The sequence below is a fragment of the Loxodonta africana genome, chromosome 19, assembly GCF_030014295.1.
Source record: "Loxodonta africana isolate mLoxAfr1 chromosome 19, mLoxAfr1.hap2, whole genome shotgun sequence".
NCBI classification, from domain to species: domain Eukaryota; kingdom Metazoa; phylum Chordata; class Mammalia; order Proboscidea; family Elephantidae; genus Loxodonta; species Loxodonta africana.
In genome coordinates this window covers 33,005,580-33,027,849 of record NC_087360.1, presented here as the reverse complement: position 1 = coordinate 33,027,849, position 22,270 = coordinate 33,005,580, and the positions used below count along the sequence as shown (strand labels likewise).

The 22,270-nt window shown below is 45.9% G+C and overlaps 1 protein-coding gene across 12 annotated transcripts in view; it reads left to right on the top strand.

Moving 5' to 3' along the window:
* TXNRD2 (thioredoxin reductase 2) overlaps nt 1-22,270 on the top strand; it is a 68,716-nt gene that overhangs the window by 11,492 nt on the left and 34,954 nt on the right. For 9 of the 12 annotated variants that reach the window (XM_064272555.1, XM_064272565.1, XM_064272559.1 and 6 more), the window contains 6 exons: nt 2,004-2,060; nt 2,442-2,586; nt 3,503-3,577; nt 5,372-5,450; nt 6,181-6,243; nt 15,733-15,803. In XM_064272555.1, coding sequence (XP_064128625.1) covers nt 2,004-2,060; nt 2,442-2,586; nt 3,503-3,577; nt 5,372-5,450; nt 6,181-6,243; nt 15,733-15,803 — 490 coding nt within the window. The remainder of the gene's footprint in view (nt 1-2,003; nt 2,061-2,441; nt 2,587-3,502; nt 3,578-5,371; nt 5,451-6,180; nt 6,244-15,732; nt 15,804-22,270) is intronic. The other 3 variants (XM_064272562.1, XM_064272557.1, XM_064272558.1) reach the window with 1 other exon arrangement.

The window sequence follows — 22,270 nt, the reverse complement described above, 5'->3', positions numbered from 1 at the left end:
CCTGGTTTCTGGGAACAGGCAGTGTTCCTGGCCTTCTGCTCCTGGCAAGCACTGTCCATTTTAATTGGTTCAGCATCGGGTAGTTTCATCACACACATGTGCTGATCAGTCCTCAGCTGAATTCTTGAGGGGACCCCTCTTAGATCTCTTATCGTCTCTATACAGCTCTCTCCTTTCTAGTCCTTTCATCCTATGAACTCTAGCTGTCTTGGTCTCCATGGACTCTCAGTCTTGTCTCCTCAACTTAGGGAGTCTGCTGGTCTCTGCCTGGGTCCCCTTCTGTGCAAGGGCCTGGAGACTCTCCACGTAGTAAGCTGGGGCAGTAACAGGGTTCACTTCATTTGTTTCCCATCTATCTGGGACTACTGTCCTTTGTTGCCTGATGTCCAGTGTCTTGAAACCTATTGTTTCATGTATTTTGTCTGGATTTTTAGTTGTTTCAGGTAGGAGGGTAAATCTAGTCCCTGTTACTCCTTCTTGGTCAGACATGAAAGTTGGACATTGACATTTTTGAAGAATTCATGCGCCTGAGTTCTTAAGTCAAGTGCTAGAATCCTACTTTAACCAATTGGGCAAAACAGGTTTCTTTTTTTTAATTAACGTTATTTTATTATTTGTTTAGCTGTTATTGTATCATTCATACTCTCAACTGAATGCTTTTGAGAGAGAAGGGTCCAACACAGACTTGTCATGCATGATGAGTGCGAATCCAGTCTGAAGTAGTAATATGAAGTCTGAAGTAGTAGCTAGCTTACTGGATGGACTAAAAGGAGATTGCAATTTTAAATAGTTATACATGTTAAATACTATTTTTCTTCCTAGAAGTAATTTGAAATCATGAGTCATTTCTTTTTTTCCTAAATTTTATTTATTTTGTTGTTGTTATTGAGAATATATACAGCAAAACATACACCAATTCAGGTTTTACATCTACCATTTAGTGACATTAATTACATTCTTTGAGTTGTGCAACTATTCTCACCCTCCTTTTCTGAGTTGTTCCTCCTTCCTCAACATAAACTCACTGCCCCCTAAGGTTTATATCTAATCTTTTGAGTTGATGTTGTCAATTTGATCTCATATAGATAGCTCTTAAAAGAGCATAATGCCCAAGGCAGACCTTTTTTACTAGTTAAACTAAACTGGTGTTTGATTTTAAGATGACTTCAGGGAATATTTTTGGTTTAAGTTTTAAAGATTATCTGAGGTCAGTAGTTTTAGGGGTTCATCCACCCTCCATGGCTCCAGAAGTCCATGAGAATTTGAAATTCTGTTCTGTATTTTCCCCCTTTTGATCAGGATTCTTCTGTGGAATCTTTGATCAAGATAATAAGTAATGCTAGCTGGACACCATCCAGTCTTTCTGTTCTCATGGCAAAGGAGGCTGTTGTTTAAGGAGGCAATTAGCCACATTCCATATCCTCTTTCAATTCCTGACTCTCCTTCTTCCTCTGTTGACCCAGGTGAATAGAGACCGATTGTTGTGCCTTAGATGGCTGCTTGCAAGCTTTTAAAACCCCAGGCTCTATGAAATGAACTAGGAGGTAGGACATATGCACTAAACACATTATTAGGCCAATTAACTGGGATGTCCGTTGAAACCGTGACTCTAAACCTCTAAACCAAGGAACCAAATCCCATGAAGTGTTTGGTTGCACATAAGTAGTCTTAGCAGCTACTTATGCCAATTCAACATTTTACAGCTGTAGAACTTATTAACCACAATTACTGTAATCAGCTGTGCAACCCTACCTAATCAATACGATTTTTCCATCACTGTTAATCCCTGCCTGGTTACCCCTGGTAATAAATGCTGGTCTCTGTACATTTGCCTTTTCTTTTTATATAAGTGAGGTTGTACAATATTTGTTCTTTTATGATTGGCTTATTTTTCTCAGCATAATGTGCCTGGCTAGCCCCTTCCCTGCCTCTATTGGGCCTTGTGGGCCCTGGGAGTCCCTGACCCCCGTGTGCTCACCTGCCTGCTCCTTTTCTTGTTCCAGCTGCTCAGTGGGGAAGGAAGGTGGCCGTGGTCGATTATGTGGAACCTTCCCCCCGAGGTAGGCAGCCTGATGGGAATGGGTGGCCTGAGGGTGGTGGGGTGGGGGAGAGGGGACCTGAGTCATGTACAGAGGGTGGCTGACACATTCACCCCCAGCTGTCCACAGAGTCTCTGAAGAGTATCCTACTTGGTGTGTGAGCTGCCATTATTTTAAAGTTTCTTCAGTATTCTGATTTTTCAAACTGCTCTGAATACAGTTAAAAAATAGGGAGCAAATTTGTATGACAAGGCTGTCTGCGTTGCATTTGAGTTGTGGGAATTCCAAACAAGTGTAGAAGCCCCAGCAAGCCTCCCGAAGCCCCTGCACGCTTCCTGCCAGTCGCTGGCGGAGGCCGTCTGGCAACCTGCCTGACTTTGCAATGTGTTCTTCCACATCCAGGCACCAGGTGGGGCCTTGGCGGGACCTGTGTCAATGTGGGCTGCATCCCCAAGAAGTTGATGCACCAGGCAGCCCTGCTGGGGGGCCAGATCCGAGATGCCCACCACTACGGCTGGGAAGTGACCCACCCCGTCCCACACAACTGGTGAGGAGTGGGCGCTGGGCATTCCCAGTTCAATTCTGCTCCTTAGAGGCTGAGTGAGAGGTTCGCTCATTCTGTTAATCCTCACGAGGAGCCCGCTATGGGACGAGGTTCTTAGCTGGGGGTGACTCTGTCCCCATGGACATTGTCTGAAGACATTTTTGGTTCACAACTTGAGTGGGGGAAGCTACGTCTACCAGCTAGAGGCCAGGGATGCTGATAAGCATTATTCCATGCACAGGATGGCCCCGACCACAAAGAACTGCCCAGACCCACTGCCAATATTGTGGTGATGGCGAAGCCTGCCCTAGGTTCCGCTCTTCTAGGGAGGGGGCTGGCAGCAGGTGGGTGGCACTGTGGTGGCTCAGAGCCTATCACAGGCCTGGCTTAGCCACCACGCTGGCCTCAGGAGCTGCTGTGGGCCATCCCTTTGGTGGTGCACAGATGAGGCCAGTGACAGGAATGCCTAATGCTTCAGGACACAGCTGGTTGCATCTTGCTGGTCGTGGACCAAAGCCCACCATTGTCAGAAAACTGGGCCCTGATTAGGGACAGCGACATTGGCACCTCAGGGTGGACATCATACTTCTACTGCCTTTAAAAACACCTTCGTTTCTTGATATTTGCATCTAATACTTTGTTATGGAAGGAGCCCTGATGGTGCAATGATGAAGCACTCAGCTGCTAACCAAAAGGTTGGTACTTAGAACCTACCCAGCTGCGCCACAGGAGAAAAACCCGGCAATCTGCTTCCATAAAGATTATAGCCTAGAAAACCCTTTGGGGCAGTTCTGCTTTGTCACATGGGGTTGCCACGAGTTGGAACTGACTCGATGGCACCTAACAACAAAGTTGTTATGGATTTCTGCCGCTAATGTTTCCATTGTGACTTTTAATATTTTGTATTGTGTGTTATCAGGAGGAAGATGGCAGAAGCTGTTCAGAACCATGTCAAATCCTTGAACTGGGGGCACCGAGTCCAGCTGCAGGACAGGTACTAATGCTTGTGTGTGCCACTCCTGCCCCTGGGAGCATGGCCTCTGAGGGGCAGACAGCTTCTCAGGCCTCCTGTTGGGTTGTCGTTTTGTGCCTGTGACAAAACCTTAGTGAGCATTTGCACAAAGCACACCCTGGGCAAGCTCTGGGGCTTGGCAATGATGAGATGATGGGTCCCTGCTCTCAGGTGGGAATGCGGACAGGAGCTGGCGGGGGAGCACTGGAATCTGTGGAAAGCCTCTCTGCTGAGCGAGTGCAGATGTTGGCAGGAGCCCAGGCAGAGGGGACAGAGGTGCCTGAGGAGCGTGTTGGAGGAAAGATCCAGAGGTTGGGGCTGTGCCAAGGGGTGCAGCATGGCTGGGACTGAGCTGTGGAGGGCCAGAGTAGTGGCTGGGCTCAGGGGACACAGAGGCCAGCAAGGGGCCATCACAGGAGCCCTCCAGGTAAACAGTCTTTGACTCACCAGGGCCAGCCCACAGTTACGTGAAAGGTGCCTGGTGAGCCCGCATGGCTGACAGCAAAGAGGAAGCCCCAAGCACTGTCCCTAACCACAAAGCTCACAAACTGCTTCATGGCTTCTGGCTTCCCTGGGGCCCTGTGCCCAGGCTGGGGACACTGCACCCCCAGAGGCCTGGAACCATAAGACCCTGTCAACCCCTTGGGGTTCCATAGCCCAATGCCAATGTGTTCTCCATGCCTGAAGCCTACCCCCTGCCCAGGAGTTGCTGTCCAGGGAGGCCCCAGCCCTGGTGCTTGGCTCTGCATGGCTTTGCCCCTGGTGGTGGTAGCTCTGCCCTTGCTCTGTGGATTGGCAAGGGAGGCAGTGGTCCGTCCGAGGTCTGGCGGCCCTCACCTGTGTGCCATGTGCTCAGCCCATGGATTTCCTTGGTGCTGTGCAGTCAGCAGCTGAGAAGAGGCTGAGCCAGGGGAGCAGCCTGCTGCTGCAACCCACACTTCCTGAGGCTCCTTGGTGGGGGCTGAGCTACCCAGTGCTGACTGGGAGTCTGTGTTTCCTCCTCTGGGTGGGCTCTGGTCCCCCAGGCATGGTCAGTCTCATGTGGTTCTCTGGAGGCATCAGCTGTGGCAGGGTCTCTGCTGGGTCTTGTAGGAGGCCAGTGCAGGACTCCGTGTCGGGTCACACAGCTTTTACTTCAAGGGCCATGAAGTGAAGGCGGCATCCCCGCAGCTGCTTTACTCAGCTCAAGAGCAAGGGGGGATGCGAGGCTGAAAGGGAAGAGGGCAACATGCTCTGGGTGATGCTGCACCGAGCCACTGAGAGTGCATCCCAGCAGCCTAATCTTGGTCATTAGATAGTGTGAGTGCACAGACCCCAGGTGCCTGTGGTCCTGTCACACTCAATCACCCGGCCTCATGGTTCCACTGAAAGCAGAAGGTAGACACCTACCTGGTGGGAAGCAGGTGGGAAGCTGGTCGCCTGGGTGGTGGGTAACTGGGTGTGTTGGGCTTTTGCTCCCTAGTGGTCTGTGCCCTTAGTGGCGGCCTTGCCACCTCTCCTGTTAGACACCAGGCTGCACCTGGGCTCTCAGGACTGTGGCTCTGCCTTTGGTGCCTGTGGCCCTCGTGTCCCAGCGAACTCCGGTGGCACATGTTGAGGTGCCCCACCTTTCCCTCCATGCTTCCCAGTGCGGTTCTCCACAAGTCTCTTGCCCTACCTGAGCCACAGTGGTGGGTGGTGGGCCAGCGGCTCACCATCCAGCATCTGAACTGTGCTGCTTGTTTACTCTGCTCAGAGGAGACACGTGAGAATCTTTTTTTTTTTTTTTTTTTGCAGAAAAGTCGAGTACTTTAACATCAAAGCCAGCTTTGTCAATAAGCACACGGTGTGCGGTGTCACAAAAGGCGGGAAGGAGGTGAGTGCCTGACGCACAGAGTACATGCCTTAGGCCGTGCTGTGGTTGTGCTCACGCCGCTCCAGCCTTTGCAGCCTCTGAGCTTCTTCGGCTGTTGGAATTAGAGACAGATTTCCTGGAAAACAGAGTAACCAACTCATGTGTGATGCTCTCTGGGGTCCCTGGGTGGTACAAATGGTTAAGCACCTGACTCGACTGTTAGCCAAAAGGTTGGTGGTTTGAACCCACCCGAAGGTGCCTCAGAAGTCAGGCCTGGCGATCTGCTCCTGAAAGGTCACAGCCTTGAAAATTCTATGGTGCAGTTCTACTCTGTGCACATGGGGTTGCCTCAACAGTATTGAATGGAATCGACTCAATGGTAACCAACAGCAACAGCAGCAACGTGCAGTGCTCACCCTGCCAGGCTGCCCTGCTGTGTGGTGTGACGGGGCAGGTGAATCATGCCCTCATTGCAGGGTTTTGCGGGGATTAGAGGAGATGCCCAACAGTGCTTTGTAAACTGTGACGTGCTGAGAGTAAGATGTCTCCCTGCCCTCTTCTGCCTGTCCTCCTCCCATTCAGCTGACCCTTGACCAGGATACCAGCACTGTGGACCCTCTGTGCTGCTGGTCAGAGGATCCGCACTGCAGGGCAGGGACTTGCTGCCCAGGGCACCTGTGGGCACTTGAGTACCCTAGAATGGGCGACCATAATGTACTTACTTGCTATAGCTTTCTTTGGTTATTCTTAGACTCTGCTTTCGGCTGATCACATCGTCATTGCTACTGGAGGACGGCCAAAGTATCCTCTGCATGTGAGTGTCCCCCAAAACAGCCTCACCTGGCACCACTGAACACGTTCATGGTCTCTGACTCACCTGGTACATGTCGCTCATGCTACCCGCACCACAGCCCTGCCCCATGCTTTTGCTTTATTGAGGTGTAACTCACATACAGTAAAATACACCCTTCTGAACGACACAGTTCAGTGGCTTTTAGCAGTCATAATGTTGTACAGTCATCAGTCACCACTGTCTAATTCCAGAACACTTACATCACTCTGAAAAGAAACCCCATACCCATTAGTAGTCACTCACCACTCCCCCTTCCGTCCTGCCCCTGGTGATGGTTAATCTACTTTCTGTCTCTATAGATTTGCCTGTTGTGGACATTTCATATGTGGAATCGTATAACATGTGGCCTTTTTGTCTGGCTCCTTTAATTTAGCACAATGGTTTCCAGGAGCCCCGGTGCCATAGTGGTTAAGAGCTCAGCTGCTAACCAAACAGTCAACAGTTCAAATCCACCAACTGCTCCTTGGAAACCCAATGGGGCAGCTCTACTCTGTCCTGTAGGGTCACTATGAGTTGGGATTGACTCAGCGGCATCTAACAACAACAACAACAACAATGTTTTTCAGGTGCATCCATGTGGTAACATGTATCAAGACTGAATAATATTCCATGTATGAATATACCACATGTTATTTATTTATCAGTTGACGGACATTTGCATTGTTTCCACATTTTGGCTGTTAGAAGTAATGCTGCTGTGAGCATTCATGTATAACCTTTGTGTGGACACATGTTTTCATTTCTCTTGTGTATACTGCATTGAATCCGTAGATCAATTTGGGGAGTAGAATTGCTAGGTCATCTGGTAACTCTGTGTTTAACATTTTGAGGAACTGCTAGGCTGTTTTCCAAAGCTGCTGTTGTTGTTAGGTGCCTTTGAGTCACTTCTGATTCACAGTGACCCAATGTACAACAGAATGAAACACTGCCCGGTCCTGCACCATCCTCACAATCATTGTTACGCTTGAGCCCATTGTTGCAGCCACTGTGTCAGTCCGTCTCATTGAGGGTCTTCCTCTTTTTCACTGACGTGCTGAAAAAAGCAGCTATACCATTTTATATTCCCACCAGCAAAGTATGAGAGTTCCATTTTCTCCACAGTCGCACCAACACTTTTTTTTTTTTTTTAATTATAACCATCCTATATCTAATTGTGGATTTGATTTGCATTTCCCTGATGACTAATGACACTGAATTTCTTTTCATGGGCTTATTAGTCATTGTATTTCCTCTTTGGAGAAATGTCTTCCAATTTTTTGCCTATTTTTAAATCGAGTTATTTCTCTTTTTATTGTTGAGTTTTAAGTATTCTTTATATATTCTGGATACTAAAAAAACTAGGTAACAACAAAACATATATCAGATATATGATTTGCAAATATTAACTCTCATTCTGTGAGTTGTCTTTTCAGTTTCTTTTTTAAAAAACAATTGGATTTAATGAAAAGTTGCTGGATACATAATAAATATGTGAATATCAATATTATTACTATATATAGGAATATAATAGGGATACTGTATGGTTTAAAGTCAAGAAAGGTAAGTGTCAGAGTTGTATCCTTTCACCACACCTATTCAATCTGTATGCTGAACAAATAATCCGAGAAGCTGGACTATATGAAGAAGAATGGGCATCAGGGTTGGAAGAAGACTCATTAACAACCTGCGTTATGCAGGTGGCACAGCCTTACTTGCTGAAAGTTAAGAGGACTTGAAGCACTTACTAATGAAGATCAAAGACCATAGCCTTCAGAATGGCTTGCACCTCAACATAAAGAAAACAGAAATCCTCACAACTGGACCAATGAGCAACATCATGATAAACGGAGAAAAGATAAAAATTGTCAAGGATTTTATTTTACTTGGATCCGTAATCAGCACCTGTGGAAGCGGCAGCCAAGAAATCAAAAAAACTCATTGCATTGGGCAAATCTGCTACAGAAGATCTCTTTAAAGTGTGGAGAAGCAGACATGTCACCTTGAAGATTAAGGTGCGCCTGACCCAAGCCATGGTGTTTCAGTTGCCTCATATGAAGGCAAAAGCTGGATGATGAATAAGGAAGACCGAAAGAGAATTGACGTCTTTGAATTGTGGTGTTGGTGAAGAGTATTGAATATACACCGTGGACTGCCAAAAGAGTGAACAAGTCTATCCCGGGAGAAGTACAACCACAATGCTCCTTAGAATGCTCAGAAGGGATCAGTCCCTGGAGAATGACATCATGCTTGGTAAAGGATCAGCGAAAAAGAGGAAGACCCTCAACCAGATGGACTGACACAGTGGCTGCAATGATGGGCTTAAAGTGTAACGACGGTTGTGAGGATGGAGCGGGACAGGGCAATATTTCGTTCTGTTGTACACAGGGTCGCTATGAGTCAGAACGAACTCTATGGCACCTAACAACAATAGGGATATATTGTGGATCATATAATGAAAAATAAACCCTGTTTATAATAATAAGTTTATATATACCATCTAGGAATACTGTTAGATATTCTATTATTTCCTGATCTACTTACTATACTTTTTTTTAATACGGTAAATATGTACGTAACAAAATATTTGCCATTCCAACAATCTTCACATGTGCGATTGAGTGACATTAATTGTATTCATCATGTTGTGCAACCATCACCATTATTTATTTCGAACTTTTCCCATCATCCTTAACAGAAGCTTAGTGTCTCCTAAGCAACAAATTCCCTTATCCCTCTTCCTCCCACCCGCCCAGGTAACCACTAATAACCTTAGGTCTAGTATACATTTGCCTGTTCTAGATATTTCATGTAAGTAGAATCATACAGTATTTGTCGTTTGGTGACTGACTTATTTCACTCGGCATGTTTTTTAAGGTTTGTCTATTTTGTAGCATGTATCAAGACTTCATTTCTCTTTATGTTTGAGTTCTATTCCATAGTATGAATGTACCGCATTTTGTTCATTCATTTATTGGTGGCTAAAAAAAAAAAAAAATTTTTTTTTTATTTAAGTTAAAAAAAATTTTTTTTTTTTTTATTTAAGTTATTTCCAAATTTCGGCTATCGTGAATAGCGCTGCAGTGAACATCAGTGCACCAGTATCTGTTTGAATTTCTACTTTCAATTCTTTTGGGTATTATATACATAGGACTGTAATTGCTGGATTGTGTGGAGCCCTTGTGGCGCAGTGGTTAAGTGCTTGGCTGCTAACTGAAAGGTTAGAGGTTTGAACCCACCAGCCACTCCGTGAGAGAAAGACGTGGCACTCTGCTTCTGTAAGATTTACAACCTTCAAAAACCTGTGGGGCAATTCTACTCTGTCCTGTAGGGTCTTTATGAGTTGGAATTGACTGGTTGGCAATGGGTATGGTAATTCTATGTTTAACTCTTTTAGGAACCACTAGACTTTTACCTGTAGTAGCTGTACCATTTTATAATCCTACCAGCAATGGATGAGGGTTCTAGTTCTTCCACATCCTTGCCGACACCTGTTTTCCAACTTTTAAACCATGGCCATCTTAGGTGGACATGAAGCAATATCTCATTGTGGTTTTGATTTGCACTTCCCTAATGACTAATGATGTTGAGTATCTTTTCGTGGGTTTTGTTGGCCACTTGTATGTCTTCTCTTTTCACTTTCTTGATAGTGTCTTTTGATGCACAAAGTTTTTAATTTTGGTGAAGAACAGTTTAAGCCATTGCCTAATACAAGGTTATGAAGATTTACTGGTGTTTCTTTCTAAGACTTTTATAGTTTCAGATCTTGCATTTAATCCTTTGATCCATTTTGAGTTATTGTTTGTATATGGTGTGAGGTAAGCATCAAAACTTACTCTCTTGCATGCAGATAGTTGTCTGAGCACCACTTGTTGAAAAGACTATTCTTTCTCCATTAAATGGTCTTGGCAACCATGTGGAAAATCACTGAACTATAGATATATGGATTTATTTCTGGACTCTCAATTCTATTTCATTGATCTATGTCTATCCTATACTGGTACCAAGCTGTCTTTATTGTAGCTTTAAGTTTTGAAATTGGGAAGTATGAGTCCTCACACTTCTTTTAGAAAATTGCTTTGGCTTATTTGGGGCCCCTTGCAATTCTGTATGAATTTTAGGATCAGTTAGTCCATTTCTGTAAAAAAAAAAAAAGGCAGTTCAAATTTTGATAGGGATTATATTGAATCTGTAGATCAATTTGGGAAGTATTACCAGCTTAACGATACTGTCTTCCAATCTGTGAACATAGGATATCTTTCCATTTATTTAGGTCTTATTTAAAAGTCTTTCAACAATGTTTTGTCGTTGTCAGTGTACAAATCTTCCACTTCTTTGGTTCAATTTATTTCTAAGTATTTCATTCCTTTAGACGCTTTTGTAAGTAGAATTGCTTTATTAGTTTCCCCTTCAAATTGTTCATTGCTAGGTGTGGAAATACAGCTGATTTTTGTATATTGATCTTGTGTCCTGCAACCTTGCTATACTCATTTATTAGCTTTAATAGTTTGTGGGTGTGTATGTGTATTTTTTTAAATCATTTTTTAAATGTAAGACCACATCATCTGCAAATATCATTTTACTTTTTGCTTTCCAATCTGGATGCCATTTATGTATGTATGTATGTTTGTAGGTAGGTATGTATCTATCTGCCTGTCTATCTATTTATCTACTTACTCATTTATTTTTTGCCTAATTGCCCTGGCTTGGACCCTCAGTATAATGTTGAATAGAAGTGGGGAGAGCAGATATTCTTGTCTTGTTCCTGATCTTCAGGGGAAGCTTCCAGTATTTGACCATTAAATCTGATGTTAGCTGTGAGTTTTTTTTGTAGATGCCCTTCATCAGGTTGAGGTAAGTTCCCTTCTGTTTCTAGTTTGTTGAATGTTGTTATCATGAAAGCGTGTTGAACTTTGTCAGTTGCTTTTTCTGCACCTGTTGAGATGTGGAGTTTTTCCTCTTCATTCTATTAATATGATGTATTACATTGATTGATTTTCGTATGTTGAACCAACCTTGCATTTCTGAGATAAATCCCACTTGATCATGGTGTATAATCCTTTTTATATGCTACTGGATTTGATTTACTAGTATTTTGTTGGGAATTTTTTTTTTTTCCCCTACATACCTAAGGGATATTGGTCTGTAGTTTTCTTGTGATATCTTTGTCTGGTTTTGATATCAGGTAATACTGGCCTCATAGAATGAGTTAGAAAGCATTTCCTCCTCTTCTATTTTTTTGAAAGAATCCATGAAAGATTGGTGTTAATTCTTTAAACTTTTGGTAGAATTCACCAGTAAATCCATCTGTCTTAGTTTCCTAGTGCTGCTGTAACAGAAATACCACAATCGAGTGGCTTTAAAGAACTTAATTTATATTCTTACAATTTAGGAGCCTATAAGTCCAAAATCAGGATGTGGCTCTAGGGGGAGGTCATTCCTTGTCAATTTCAGCTTCTAGTAGCTGGCAATCCTTGCAGTTCCTGGACTTGTAGATTCCTTTGCCTCCATTGTCAGCAGATAGTGTCTGCCTTCCCCGTATGTGCTTGCTGTTGTTTCTCATCTGCTTTTTTATGACTCTGAAGTGATTAGATTTAGAACCCAGCCTACTCAGGTATGATCTAATCAACGTAACAAAGAAAACTGTGTTCACAGACAGGATTACATCTACAGTTACAGGGATTAAGGTTCCAACACATATTTTTGGGGGAACAATTCAGTCCATAACACCATCTGAACCTGGGCTATTATTTGTGGAAAGTTTTTTGATTACCAACTCAATCTCTTGTTATATAGGTCTATTAAGATTTTCTATTTGTTCTTGAGTCAGTTTTGGTAGTTTGTGCCATTCTAGGAATTTGTTTATTTCATCGAGGTTATCTATTAGCATACAACTGTTAAAAATATTACTTTATAATCTTTTTTATTTCTGCAAGGTCAACAGTAATGTCACCTCTTTTTTTCCTGATTTTAGTAATTTGAGTCTTCTCCCTTTTTTTCTTGGTCAGCCTGGCTAAAGGCTTGTCAATTTTTAAAGGTATACATAGGTATATGTATTTTTTTCCCAAAGAAACAACTTCTGGTTTTGTTGATTTTCTGTATGTTTTTCCATTATCTTATTTATTTCTACTCTGATCTTTATGATTTCCTTCCTTTTGCTTGCTTTGGATTTGGTTTGTCCTTCTTTTCTAGATTCTTAATGTAGAAGTTTAGGCTATTGATTTGAGATCTTTCTTCTTTTTTAATTTGGATATTTCCAATTCCAATTTTCTCACTGCTTTGCTGCTCACCACAAGTTTTGTTGTATTGTGTTTTCATTTTCATTCATCTCAAAGTCTCTTCAAATTTCCCTTGTGATTCCTTCTTTAATCCATTGGTTATTTAGGAGTATGTTGTTTTCTCTGTTTAATTTCTGCATATTTTGGAATTTCCCAAATTTCCTTCTGTTATTGATTTCTAATTTCATTCCACTGTGTTTGGAGAACATACTTTCTATGATTTCAGTCATTTTAAATTTACTGAGACTTGTTTTATGGCCTAACATATAGTTTATTCTGGAGAATGTTCCATATGCATTTGAGAAGGATGTGCATTTTCTGTTACTGAGTGGAGTACTTTATAGATGTCTTACTGGGTCTAGCTGGTGTCTTCTATTTTCTGACTGATTATCTGTCTAGTTATTCTACCCATTATCGAAAGTGGAGCACTGTAGTTTTCAACTATTATTGTTGTATTGTCTATTTCTCCTTTCAATTCTTTCCGTTTTTGCTTCATGTATTTTAGTTCTGTCTTGTACGGAACATTTATGTTTATAATTGTTATATCTACTTGATGAATTGACCCTTTTATCATTATAAAATGTCCCTCCTTGACTCTAGTAGCAATTTTTGTCTTAATGCCTATTTTGTCTCATATTAGTATAGCCAGTCTTTTGGTTACTGTTTCCATGATATATAATTTCCCATCTGTTACTTTCAAACTATTTGTGTCTTTGAATCTAAAATGAGTCTCTCTCTGGTAGACGTCATATAGTTGGATCATGTTATTTTTATCTGTCCTGCCAATCTCTGCCCTTTAATTGGAGAGTTTAATCCATTTACATTTAATATAATTACTGGCAAGGTAAGATGTATGTCTGCCACTTTGTTATTTGTTTTTTATATGTCTTATGGATTTGTTGTAGTTGTTATTCTTCAATTTCTCAACTACTGCCTTCTTTCATGTTAAATAGATATTTTGTAGTATATCATTTTAATTCCCTTGTTCTTTTACTATACATATTTTCAGTTATTTTCTTAGTCTTAGCCCTGAGGATTTCTGTTAACATCTTAATTTGTAACAACCTAGTTTGAATTAAAACCAACTTAATCGTATACCGAAACTTTGCTCCTATATAGTTCTGTTCCCCCGCTTTATCCTGTTATTGTCACAAATTCCATCTTTATAAATTATGTGCCCATCAATATAGATTTTATGATTATTGTTTTATGCAGTTGTCTTCTAAATCAGATAGAAAAAGAATTACAAACAAAAACTACACCTACACTGCTTTTTTATATTTACCTTTGTAGTTACCTTTACCGACATTCTTTATTTCTTCATGCAAACTGGAGTTATTGTCTAGTGTCCTTTCGTTTCAGCCTGGAGGGCTCCCTTTAATATTTCTTGTAGGACAGGTCTGCTAGTGACAAATAATTTCAGTTTTTAATTATCTGGGAATTTATTAAATTCTCCTTCATTTTTGAAAGATATTTTTGTTGGACCTAGAATTCTTGGTTCATATTTTTTTTTCCTTAATCACTTTCAACATGTCATTTCACTGGCCTGTGGCCTCCATGGTTTCTGATGAGAAATCGGCTTTTAATTTTATGACATTAAACTCATTTCTTTCTTGCTGCTTTCAAGATTCTTTCTTTGTGTTTGGCTTTCAGTAATTTGGCTATGATGCGTCTAACTGTGAATCTTTGAGTTTATCCTACCCGGAGTTTTCAAGATACATACAATAGGCAAGGTCCAAGTGGGTGACCATTAGTGACCTGTTCACTCAGCAGCCGTGCTCAAGTTGGGGCCACTTAAAGCCCCTGAGAGCCACAGTGAGTTCCTGGTAGTCAGGCGGTCATGTGAGCTCCTTCAAGGCATATGCAGAGCTACACACACACACACACACACACACACACACACACAACTGTACCCAGGTGCCCTCTGGAGAGGTCCTTGCCTGGCCCCACCCTGATGCACCTCCCCTGGGTGGCTGCTAACGTCTGTGGCTCAACCAAAGGTGGCATGAAGCAGGACCTTTTGAGTCCCGGAGGATGCAGTTCAGCACTGTTCTGCTCTCCTGATGTCCTGCCTGGGGATGACCCCACTGCCCCACCTCACCGTGGCCTGCCAGTGCTGTCCACCAAGGCTTGCTTATATTTTAGTCCCATTTGATTTTATAGGCCTTTTAATTTTCCTTGAGCAAACCCCAGAAATTCCTGACTTTATTTTTTTTGCCAATTGGAATTATAAACTGTTGGAAATCTGTTTCCTCTCTATGAACACATCTTACTCTCACAGGTCAGGAAGAGGGCCCTGTCTCCTTGTATCTCCCCACACACTCAGCTGCCCGTTCTCAGGTTGCCTGGGGACAGGCTCCCATTGGGATATTGGGGTGATCTGGAGCGATTCCTGGGTCATGAAACCCACCTGAACAGGTACTTCAAGGGGGCCCAGTGGGTCCAGCCTTCAGCCTTGCCCCTTGGAAATGAGCCTTGGACCCATTCTGCTCCTTAAGCTGTCTCTTGCCCTCCAGCCCTGATCCTGAGAGGCCCAGCGTCCTACTTGCACCTCACTTCACCCCTCTCACGCAGGGATCCCCCCCGCCCGCCTCTGTGGACAGGGCTCTCCCTGGCTGGCCCTGCAGCTCTACCCTAGTCGCTGACACTGTAGTGCTCATCCTTGTCCTTTTGTTGGAAGCCCTGAGAACTGCTCCTCCAGCACTCATTTGCTGCCTGCCCTCACCCAGCCTCATGTCTCTGATACTGGACCTTCCTGGATTGCTGCTCCCTTGGTGCAGCCTCCCATCTCTCCCCTTCACAAGCACCCAGAACAGGCTTGTGGGGGACAGCCTCTGTCTCTGTGGCCCCTGCAGCTCCCATGTCTGTCTCAGGCTTGGTGCCCGGGGTCTAAATCAAGGAGAAGCTCCTGGAGAACAGAGAAGAAAGACCCTCCCTACCTGCCACATCCATCTGGAGGGCACCTGGCCAGCTGGCCTCACCATCATAGCAAGGGAACAACTTGGACACTTTGGGGATTGAACAGATGGTGCCCTGAGTCAGATACAGATAGACCAACCTCTGTCCCCACAGAAGCCACATGTCACCTGGGTTGGTTCTGGTGGAATTGTGTCTGTGAAGCGGGCATCCTCTCTGAGGAAGTCCCTGTAGCAGACCTAAAAACACGTTTCTCACATTGATCCTTGTTTCCTGATAGGTTGAAGGTGCCTTGGAGTATGGAATTACAAGTGATGACATATTCTGGCTGAAGGAGTCCCCTGGAAAAACGTAAGGCCCCAAGTGTGCAGGCATGCGCATCTTCGTCTGTTACCAGAGGGACTCTCAGGGCTGTGTAGACCCGGCTTTGGTCCTCTCTGTCTGATGCACTCATTCCCCTTTACTTAGAAAAAGAAAAGAAAGCCCATTTACCATCCCTGCTGCAGGGCTGTTGGCACTCTGTGCCCTGTGACTATCTTAGAAGTGATGATGTGAGTTCCCTCTCTATAGCAGTGGTCTTCCAACATGGTCCGATGAGCCCCAGGGGTTCCAGTGGTCCCGTTGTGGACATTGGGAAGAGCACTGAGGGAGAAAGCAGAACCAGATCATTGTGGAAAGCTCTTGGTCACTCCCTTGTCCTCCATCGTGTGTCCCCACTGTCAACTGTTTCACAAGTGGGTTTCCTTGAAATCTAGCAAACAGTTCCAAAGGCTTTGGAAACCACAGACCAGTGTGGGGCAGGAATTGCAGGTGTGGGTAGTCTTACGCTTCCTGAACAAGTGTGAATGAGCTAAGTGCATTTTCTGTGCCCACAGGGTGGGCTGTTAGGGACTTGGATGCTCCTGCAGGTGAGAAGGGACTTTATGCTTGCGGGGACCAGAGAGGCCACCAGAGGGCGGCAGAGGCTTAGTAATCGTGGAGCTTTGCTTCCTCTGGCATTTCGCTTCAAGAAAATACTGGTGGAAAAGTGTGCCCAGAGGCAGGCGTGTGTGCATGCATGCGTGTGTGTGCGTGCATGCATGTGTGTCTGTGCAGGTGTGTATGCTTGTCAAGGGAAGTGTGCGTGTGGGGAGGTGTGAGTGGGTGTTGTATAGAGGAGAGTAGGAGCATGTGTGTGTTCTCTGTGTGAGTTGGAGTGTGTGTGTGCGTGTGTGTGTATCATGTGCTCTGCTTCTCTTTGTCATTGTTTCACACTTTACAGGGCCTGTTTGTTTGATGTCAAGTCTCAAGTTCCTGGAATGGCTGTGGTATAGTTCATTCTACCTTCCCACCGTTAATGAGTATCTCAATTGTTTCTATTTGTCGCTGTCACAAAGCCTGCAGTTAAAGCCTTTGATGTGCTTCTTATACATCCGCGTAAGTGTTACTTGTGCATTTTGTATACCTGTCAGGGTATCTCCTAGCAGTAGAAAAGCTGGTTGAAGGGTAATGCCCTGTACATCTTAACTCATTGTGCTAACAGGCCTCCCTCCCGCAACTGTGCCCCAATACACGCACACATCTGCCTGCTCCCCTCCCTCCACACCTACAGCATCAGCTTTTTATGAGGCATTATGTAGAAAGGCATTTTGTCTTCCGCTACTGTGCCCACCACTCCTGGGAACATGCACCTGCTCGCCTCTGGCAGGTCCACGTCCTTCCCCAGGACCAGGTTGTACATACCTGTCTGCCAGTTGCCTTCCATGGGTTTTCCCAGGTTGTGTTTTGTCTGTTGACTTGGTGATATTTTTTCATGCGTATGTTTTTAATTTTTGTGTTTATCACATTGATCACTTTTTTCCTTTATGCAATAATTTCTGGTTATCAGTTGTTTTTTTTTTTAACTTTGTCCAGATAGGTTAAACATGATCTCATTTTATTTGCATTTGCTGTTATTAGTTAGTGTGGGGAGCTTCTCATGGGTTTACTGGCCACTTAAAATTGTGTCTGTGTATGTTTGTGTAGTGTGTGTCTGTGTGTAAGTGTGTGGTGTGTATGCATGAGTGTGAGAGTGTGTGAGTCTGTCTCTGGGTGTTTATGAGTGTGTGTGGTATGTGTGCACATGTGTGAATTGTCGGCTTGGTCCTTGCCCTGTGAACCTTTTCCTTTTCTTACTCTTTTCATAGGAGTCCTTGGGTGGCGCAAATGGTTAAGTGTTGGACTACTAACCAGAAAGTTGGCAGTTCAAGCCCATCCAGAGGTGCCTTGGAAGTAAGGCTTGGCTGTTTCTGAATGGCCATATCCTTGAAAACCCTATGGAGCAGTGCTACTCTGCACACGTGGGGTCACCATCAGTTGGAATTGACTTGATGGCAGCAACAGCAGTGCTTTATTGTTGTTTGGGTGGTTTGTGTGGTAAAGATGCACTCCCATGTTGTGTTGCAGCTTGTCATTTGGCTTTTATCTTGGTTCACAATAGCCTGTGATGTGCAAATGGTTTTTCTTTTTTGTAATGTAACTTAAACCCTTTTTACGTGTACTGGCTTTTTAGGTTACGTGCGTGTTCAGAAAGGCAATAAGATTGTTTTTGGAAAACTGTAATATTTTCTTCTAGAGCTTCCACAGTCAAATTTTCTTTTAAGTTAGTCTGTGGTGTGGGGGCGTTTGTCCCCCCAACCCGATGACTGGTCTGGAAGTCACATCCCTGTGCTGAGCCCTGAATGCATAGCTGGCCTCAGGCCCCTGGCATCCTCATCTGTTTGACGAGGGCCGCACGTGTGCCCCGCTGCGCCGCACAGGCCAGGGCCTGCTTGTCAGTCTTCCCTTCTTAGTTTTTGCTCCCATTGATTTCTCCTGATGGTACATAGAAACACTTTGCCGGTCTTTCCCTGTAGCCGTCTGGAGTTGAGATGGAAGTGGCCTCACCATGCGGCTCCTGGTGCTGCCTCCCCGTCGGCTCTGCCTGTTGCCGAGTGTAGTGTTTTCTGTGTCCTGGGCCCATGCGTTTCTTGTCAACTTCGTTCCTGTCCATATTACTGTACTTTCTGGCAATTTTTCTGTTACACGACGGCACTGGGTTGGGTTACTGGGATTCTAAAAGCAGCGTTGCCAGCCCAGAGCCCGAAAGGTGCTGGGTTTTGCTTGTTTCTCCCTTTATCTGCTGATTGTGTCCTCTGTGACGGGCTAGCTTGGAAGGATGTCCAGCGCACAGTGGGTGTGTTGTGGCACTGGCCAGAGGCAGACTGAGCACAGGCCAGCTTCTCTGCAAGTGTGTGCCAGGGTGACCGGCAAGGCCGGGAAGACACAGCCCCAGATATTTTGGTCAGGAAAGAAACTGCAGTGTTTATTTTCTTCGGAAAAAAACATTTAGATTTTTTTTTTAAAGCTCTTTCGTTGAGAAGGAATCTAGGTATGTTATTGTTTAAGAAAAAAGTGTTTGTAATGTATCAGTCACCCGTTTCGTTCTGAGCATGATTTATGTGAGGAAATGGTTTTTTTAAAAAATTAAGCTGGAGATATATCCCTGTACGATGCTTCTGTGAAAATGCCGCTTTTGTCCGGTGCTGTTAATGCAAGTTGTAACAGTGTAATATGGGAGTCAGTGTTTACATGTTACATTCCTCAGCTGTAGTCAAAATAAGCCTGGAGGGTCTACAGTAGCATTTCTGTATTTTATCAGCTTGGGCTGGGGCTGAGGGGGAGGCTGCCGCTCACACTTGGAGGGGCTGTTTCTGCCAGATTTATTTGCCTTATAAATATTCCTCGTGTTTATTTTAACTCGCCTTTAAAATGGAGCTGAAATTAATATGGACCTCAGGGCTGCTATTCTGGCCCCAGAGTGCCTCTCAGAGTTTTGTGGGGATGGTCAAGGCTGGCTTCGTCCAGGAGGCCTAGCCGCCTGGCTCAGGGAAGCCAGTGTAGGGATGGCTGCTCTCCCATGTGAGCAGCGCGCCTGCGCCTCTGCAGACGCCTCTGCCTGCGCCTCCTGTCTGCCGTGGTCACTGCGTGGGCTGGTCTGCACCCCTGAGGCCAGAGGGAGGGAGGGAGGGTGGGCATGGGTGGCCATATAGAGTGCTTCTCTGGGTTCTACAGCTTCACGCAGGACCTTCCTCCCGGCCTTCCGCCCATGAGTGGACAGGGAGTGGCAGGGCAATCCCTCACCTCATACCATGTGCTGGGACTGTCCTTTCGTCTACATCTGTATGGGGCACAGTGACCAGGAGCTTTGGGTTCTAGCCAGTGGAGCCCAGCAGTGGGAACCTGCAGCTCTTCAGCCTCCTGCAGCTCTCCACCAACCTTTGCTCCCCAAGGCCACCCAGGCATCAAAGCACTCTTAGGGCCTCTGTGACCACAGAAGCATCCCAGCCTCAAGGGCATTGGAGGACCCCCACTGTTCACTCTGTGCACGGGTCTCAGGAGCCCAGGGCTAGACAGATGGCAGAGACAGGTGGACCAAGCTGATGGGGACAGGGTTAACCAATGCCCCACATAGAAGGACCAGTGCTCTGAGCACTGGTCCTGTTTCAGTACCCATGAGGAAAGGGGTCAAGTGTGGGGAACTCCAGAAGCACAGCACGAGCTTGGGAGTTAGGGATCAAATCCTCTGAGGCCAGTGGGAGGCTGGGAGAGTCGCACCCTTGGGAGAGAAGGAGCTGCCTGCCAGCGGGGGTAGGGTGTGTGGGAGCCGGGAGGCCCTGGAGCCTGCTCTGTGGGTCTGGCACCCTCAGGGCCTCCGCCACCTGAACGTTAGCTCTGTGTCTGGGCTTTCTTCCTTTTCCATTGTTCTTGTTTCCTTGTTTTTCTGTGGAATTCCAGGACAGGTGGGAGAAGCGAGGAGGATGGTAGGGTAGGGACAGGGACAGGATGGTGGACAGGAATGGGCAGGGGAAGAATGACCACTGTGGGTGCTGCAATGGCTGGACCCTCCACACAATAGCAGCTGTTCCACTGCCAGGGGAGGAAGTGGGGGTTCAGAAGGGGTGAGGGTCCAGTGTGGCTGAGGCTTGGTGTGGGGTGAGGGGCTTAGCATGGCTGAGGCTTGAGGGGAGGGTGAAGGCCCAGTGTGGCTGGGGCTCGAGAGGGGGTGAGGGCCTGGCAGGGTTGAGGCTGGGGGTGTGAGCCCACAGGCCATGCAATTTCCTGGTTTCACCTTAGGGCTACCTCCACTGTGCAGGAACTCAGGCTCAGCCTCCCAGCCCACCTAGCCCAGGCCAGGGGGTTCTCTTACTTCCACCCCTTAAAACTCCATGACCCTGCCAGGTTTTGGGGTTCAGGTACCATACGGTGAGGAATCTTGGTCACCCTGCTCCAGATGCTGCTTGGCTCCCTGGCCCTCTGGGTGACCAGCACCTTTGTCAGGGTCTGCTCTGTGTCTGGAGGTCAGCTGTCTGCAAAGCTGGGCTCTGAGCTGGCAGATTTGGGCTTTAGCATTGTCACCCTTCTCTGCTGCAAAGGGGACTGGAGTCAGAGTAGAGCGTTCTGGGGTGGGTCTCCAGCATGTGAACCTTCAGGGTGATTGAGTTGCTATTTGCAGATAACAGCCAGGCCCTGCCTGTCCCTGCTTCCTGTTGGTGGCTCCCCTTGGGCCTACTTCTTCCACAGCCTCAAGGCCTGCCCAGCCCACCCTGCTGGCAAAGCCAGCCCTGGACAGTTCCAGTCTTATGGCGGCCTCCGACAGCCCAGCACTTTCTGTTGAATCCTCAGGGTTCTGTGAAGATTTTAGGGGTGAAAAAGCAGGGAGCGTGTTTGTGTAAAATGAGCTGATTTCATGCTGCCTGTCAGAGTTGTCATGGAAGGAACTTTTTTTTTAAACTTTATGGCACAGTAGTTAAACACACGGCTGCTAACCAAAAGGGTGGTGGCAGTTTGAACCTACCAGCTGTTCCTCACGAGAAAGATGTGGCAGCCTGCTTCCGTAAAGATTACAGCCTTGGAAACCCTATGGGGCAGTTCTACTCTGTCCGATAGGGTCACTATGAGTTGCAATTGACTGGATGGCAGTGGGTTTTTGTTTTTTACTTTTAATATAAAGTGGGAAGCTACTCAGGTACTGTAATCATTTTCCATTTTTCTAAATAAATTTTATCTTATGAAGAACCACAGCTGGGTGCTTAAGGGAACTCATTCCCACTTTATTTTCTCGTTTTCTGCGTGGCCTCCATGATGGTCTGAAGTGACAGCCCTGTGTCCAGCACAGGGGAGAGGCACCGTCTACCTGGGCGTGGTGGCCAGCCCTCAGAGCCCTGCTGTCCATGTCCCTGAGCACATCCCATGGCTGAGACGTGCGAGTTGGCCTAAGGAGGCACGTCCTCAGGGTGGCCTTGGTTATGGGACCAGCTCCCTGAGGTTGTGGTGGCGCTGGTGGAGGTGGGCGTGCAGGGAAGGGGCCTTGGGGGACGTGTGCCCCTCACCAGCTGCCTCCTCTTATTTGGTATTTCCTGGGCTACAGGCCTGTCAGGGGCCCGGGGCCTCCCTCGAGGTTCTCATTTTGGGGTGGGTGTCCCTTTCGAGAGCAGAACAGGGGCTTCAACCCAAGAGGCAGATGGAGAGCTCTGTGAGCTTGGGCCTCGGGGCCCTGAATGAATGCTTTTGTCACTGTTCCTCCCCCATTCAGATCTGAACAAAAAAGCCTGCCCTGTGATTAGGCTAATCCCACGGTAGTTGCCTCAGTGTAACTGTTTACACACTCCAAGGCACAGAGTGGAGCTGCCTAGAGTCGATTTGGAATGGACTTGGGGGCCAGAGAGGGAAGCGGGTACCTTTTGGCATGGGCTCAGGCCACTCGTTCCTGGTGATTTAATTTGAGTCCAGTGTTTCCAGCTCCCAGAGGCTCAGACTGG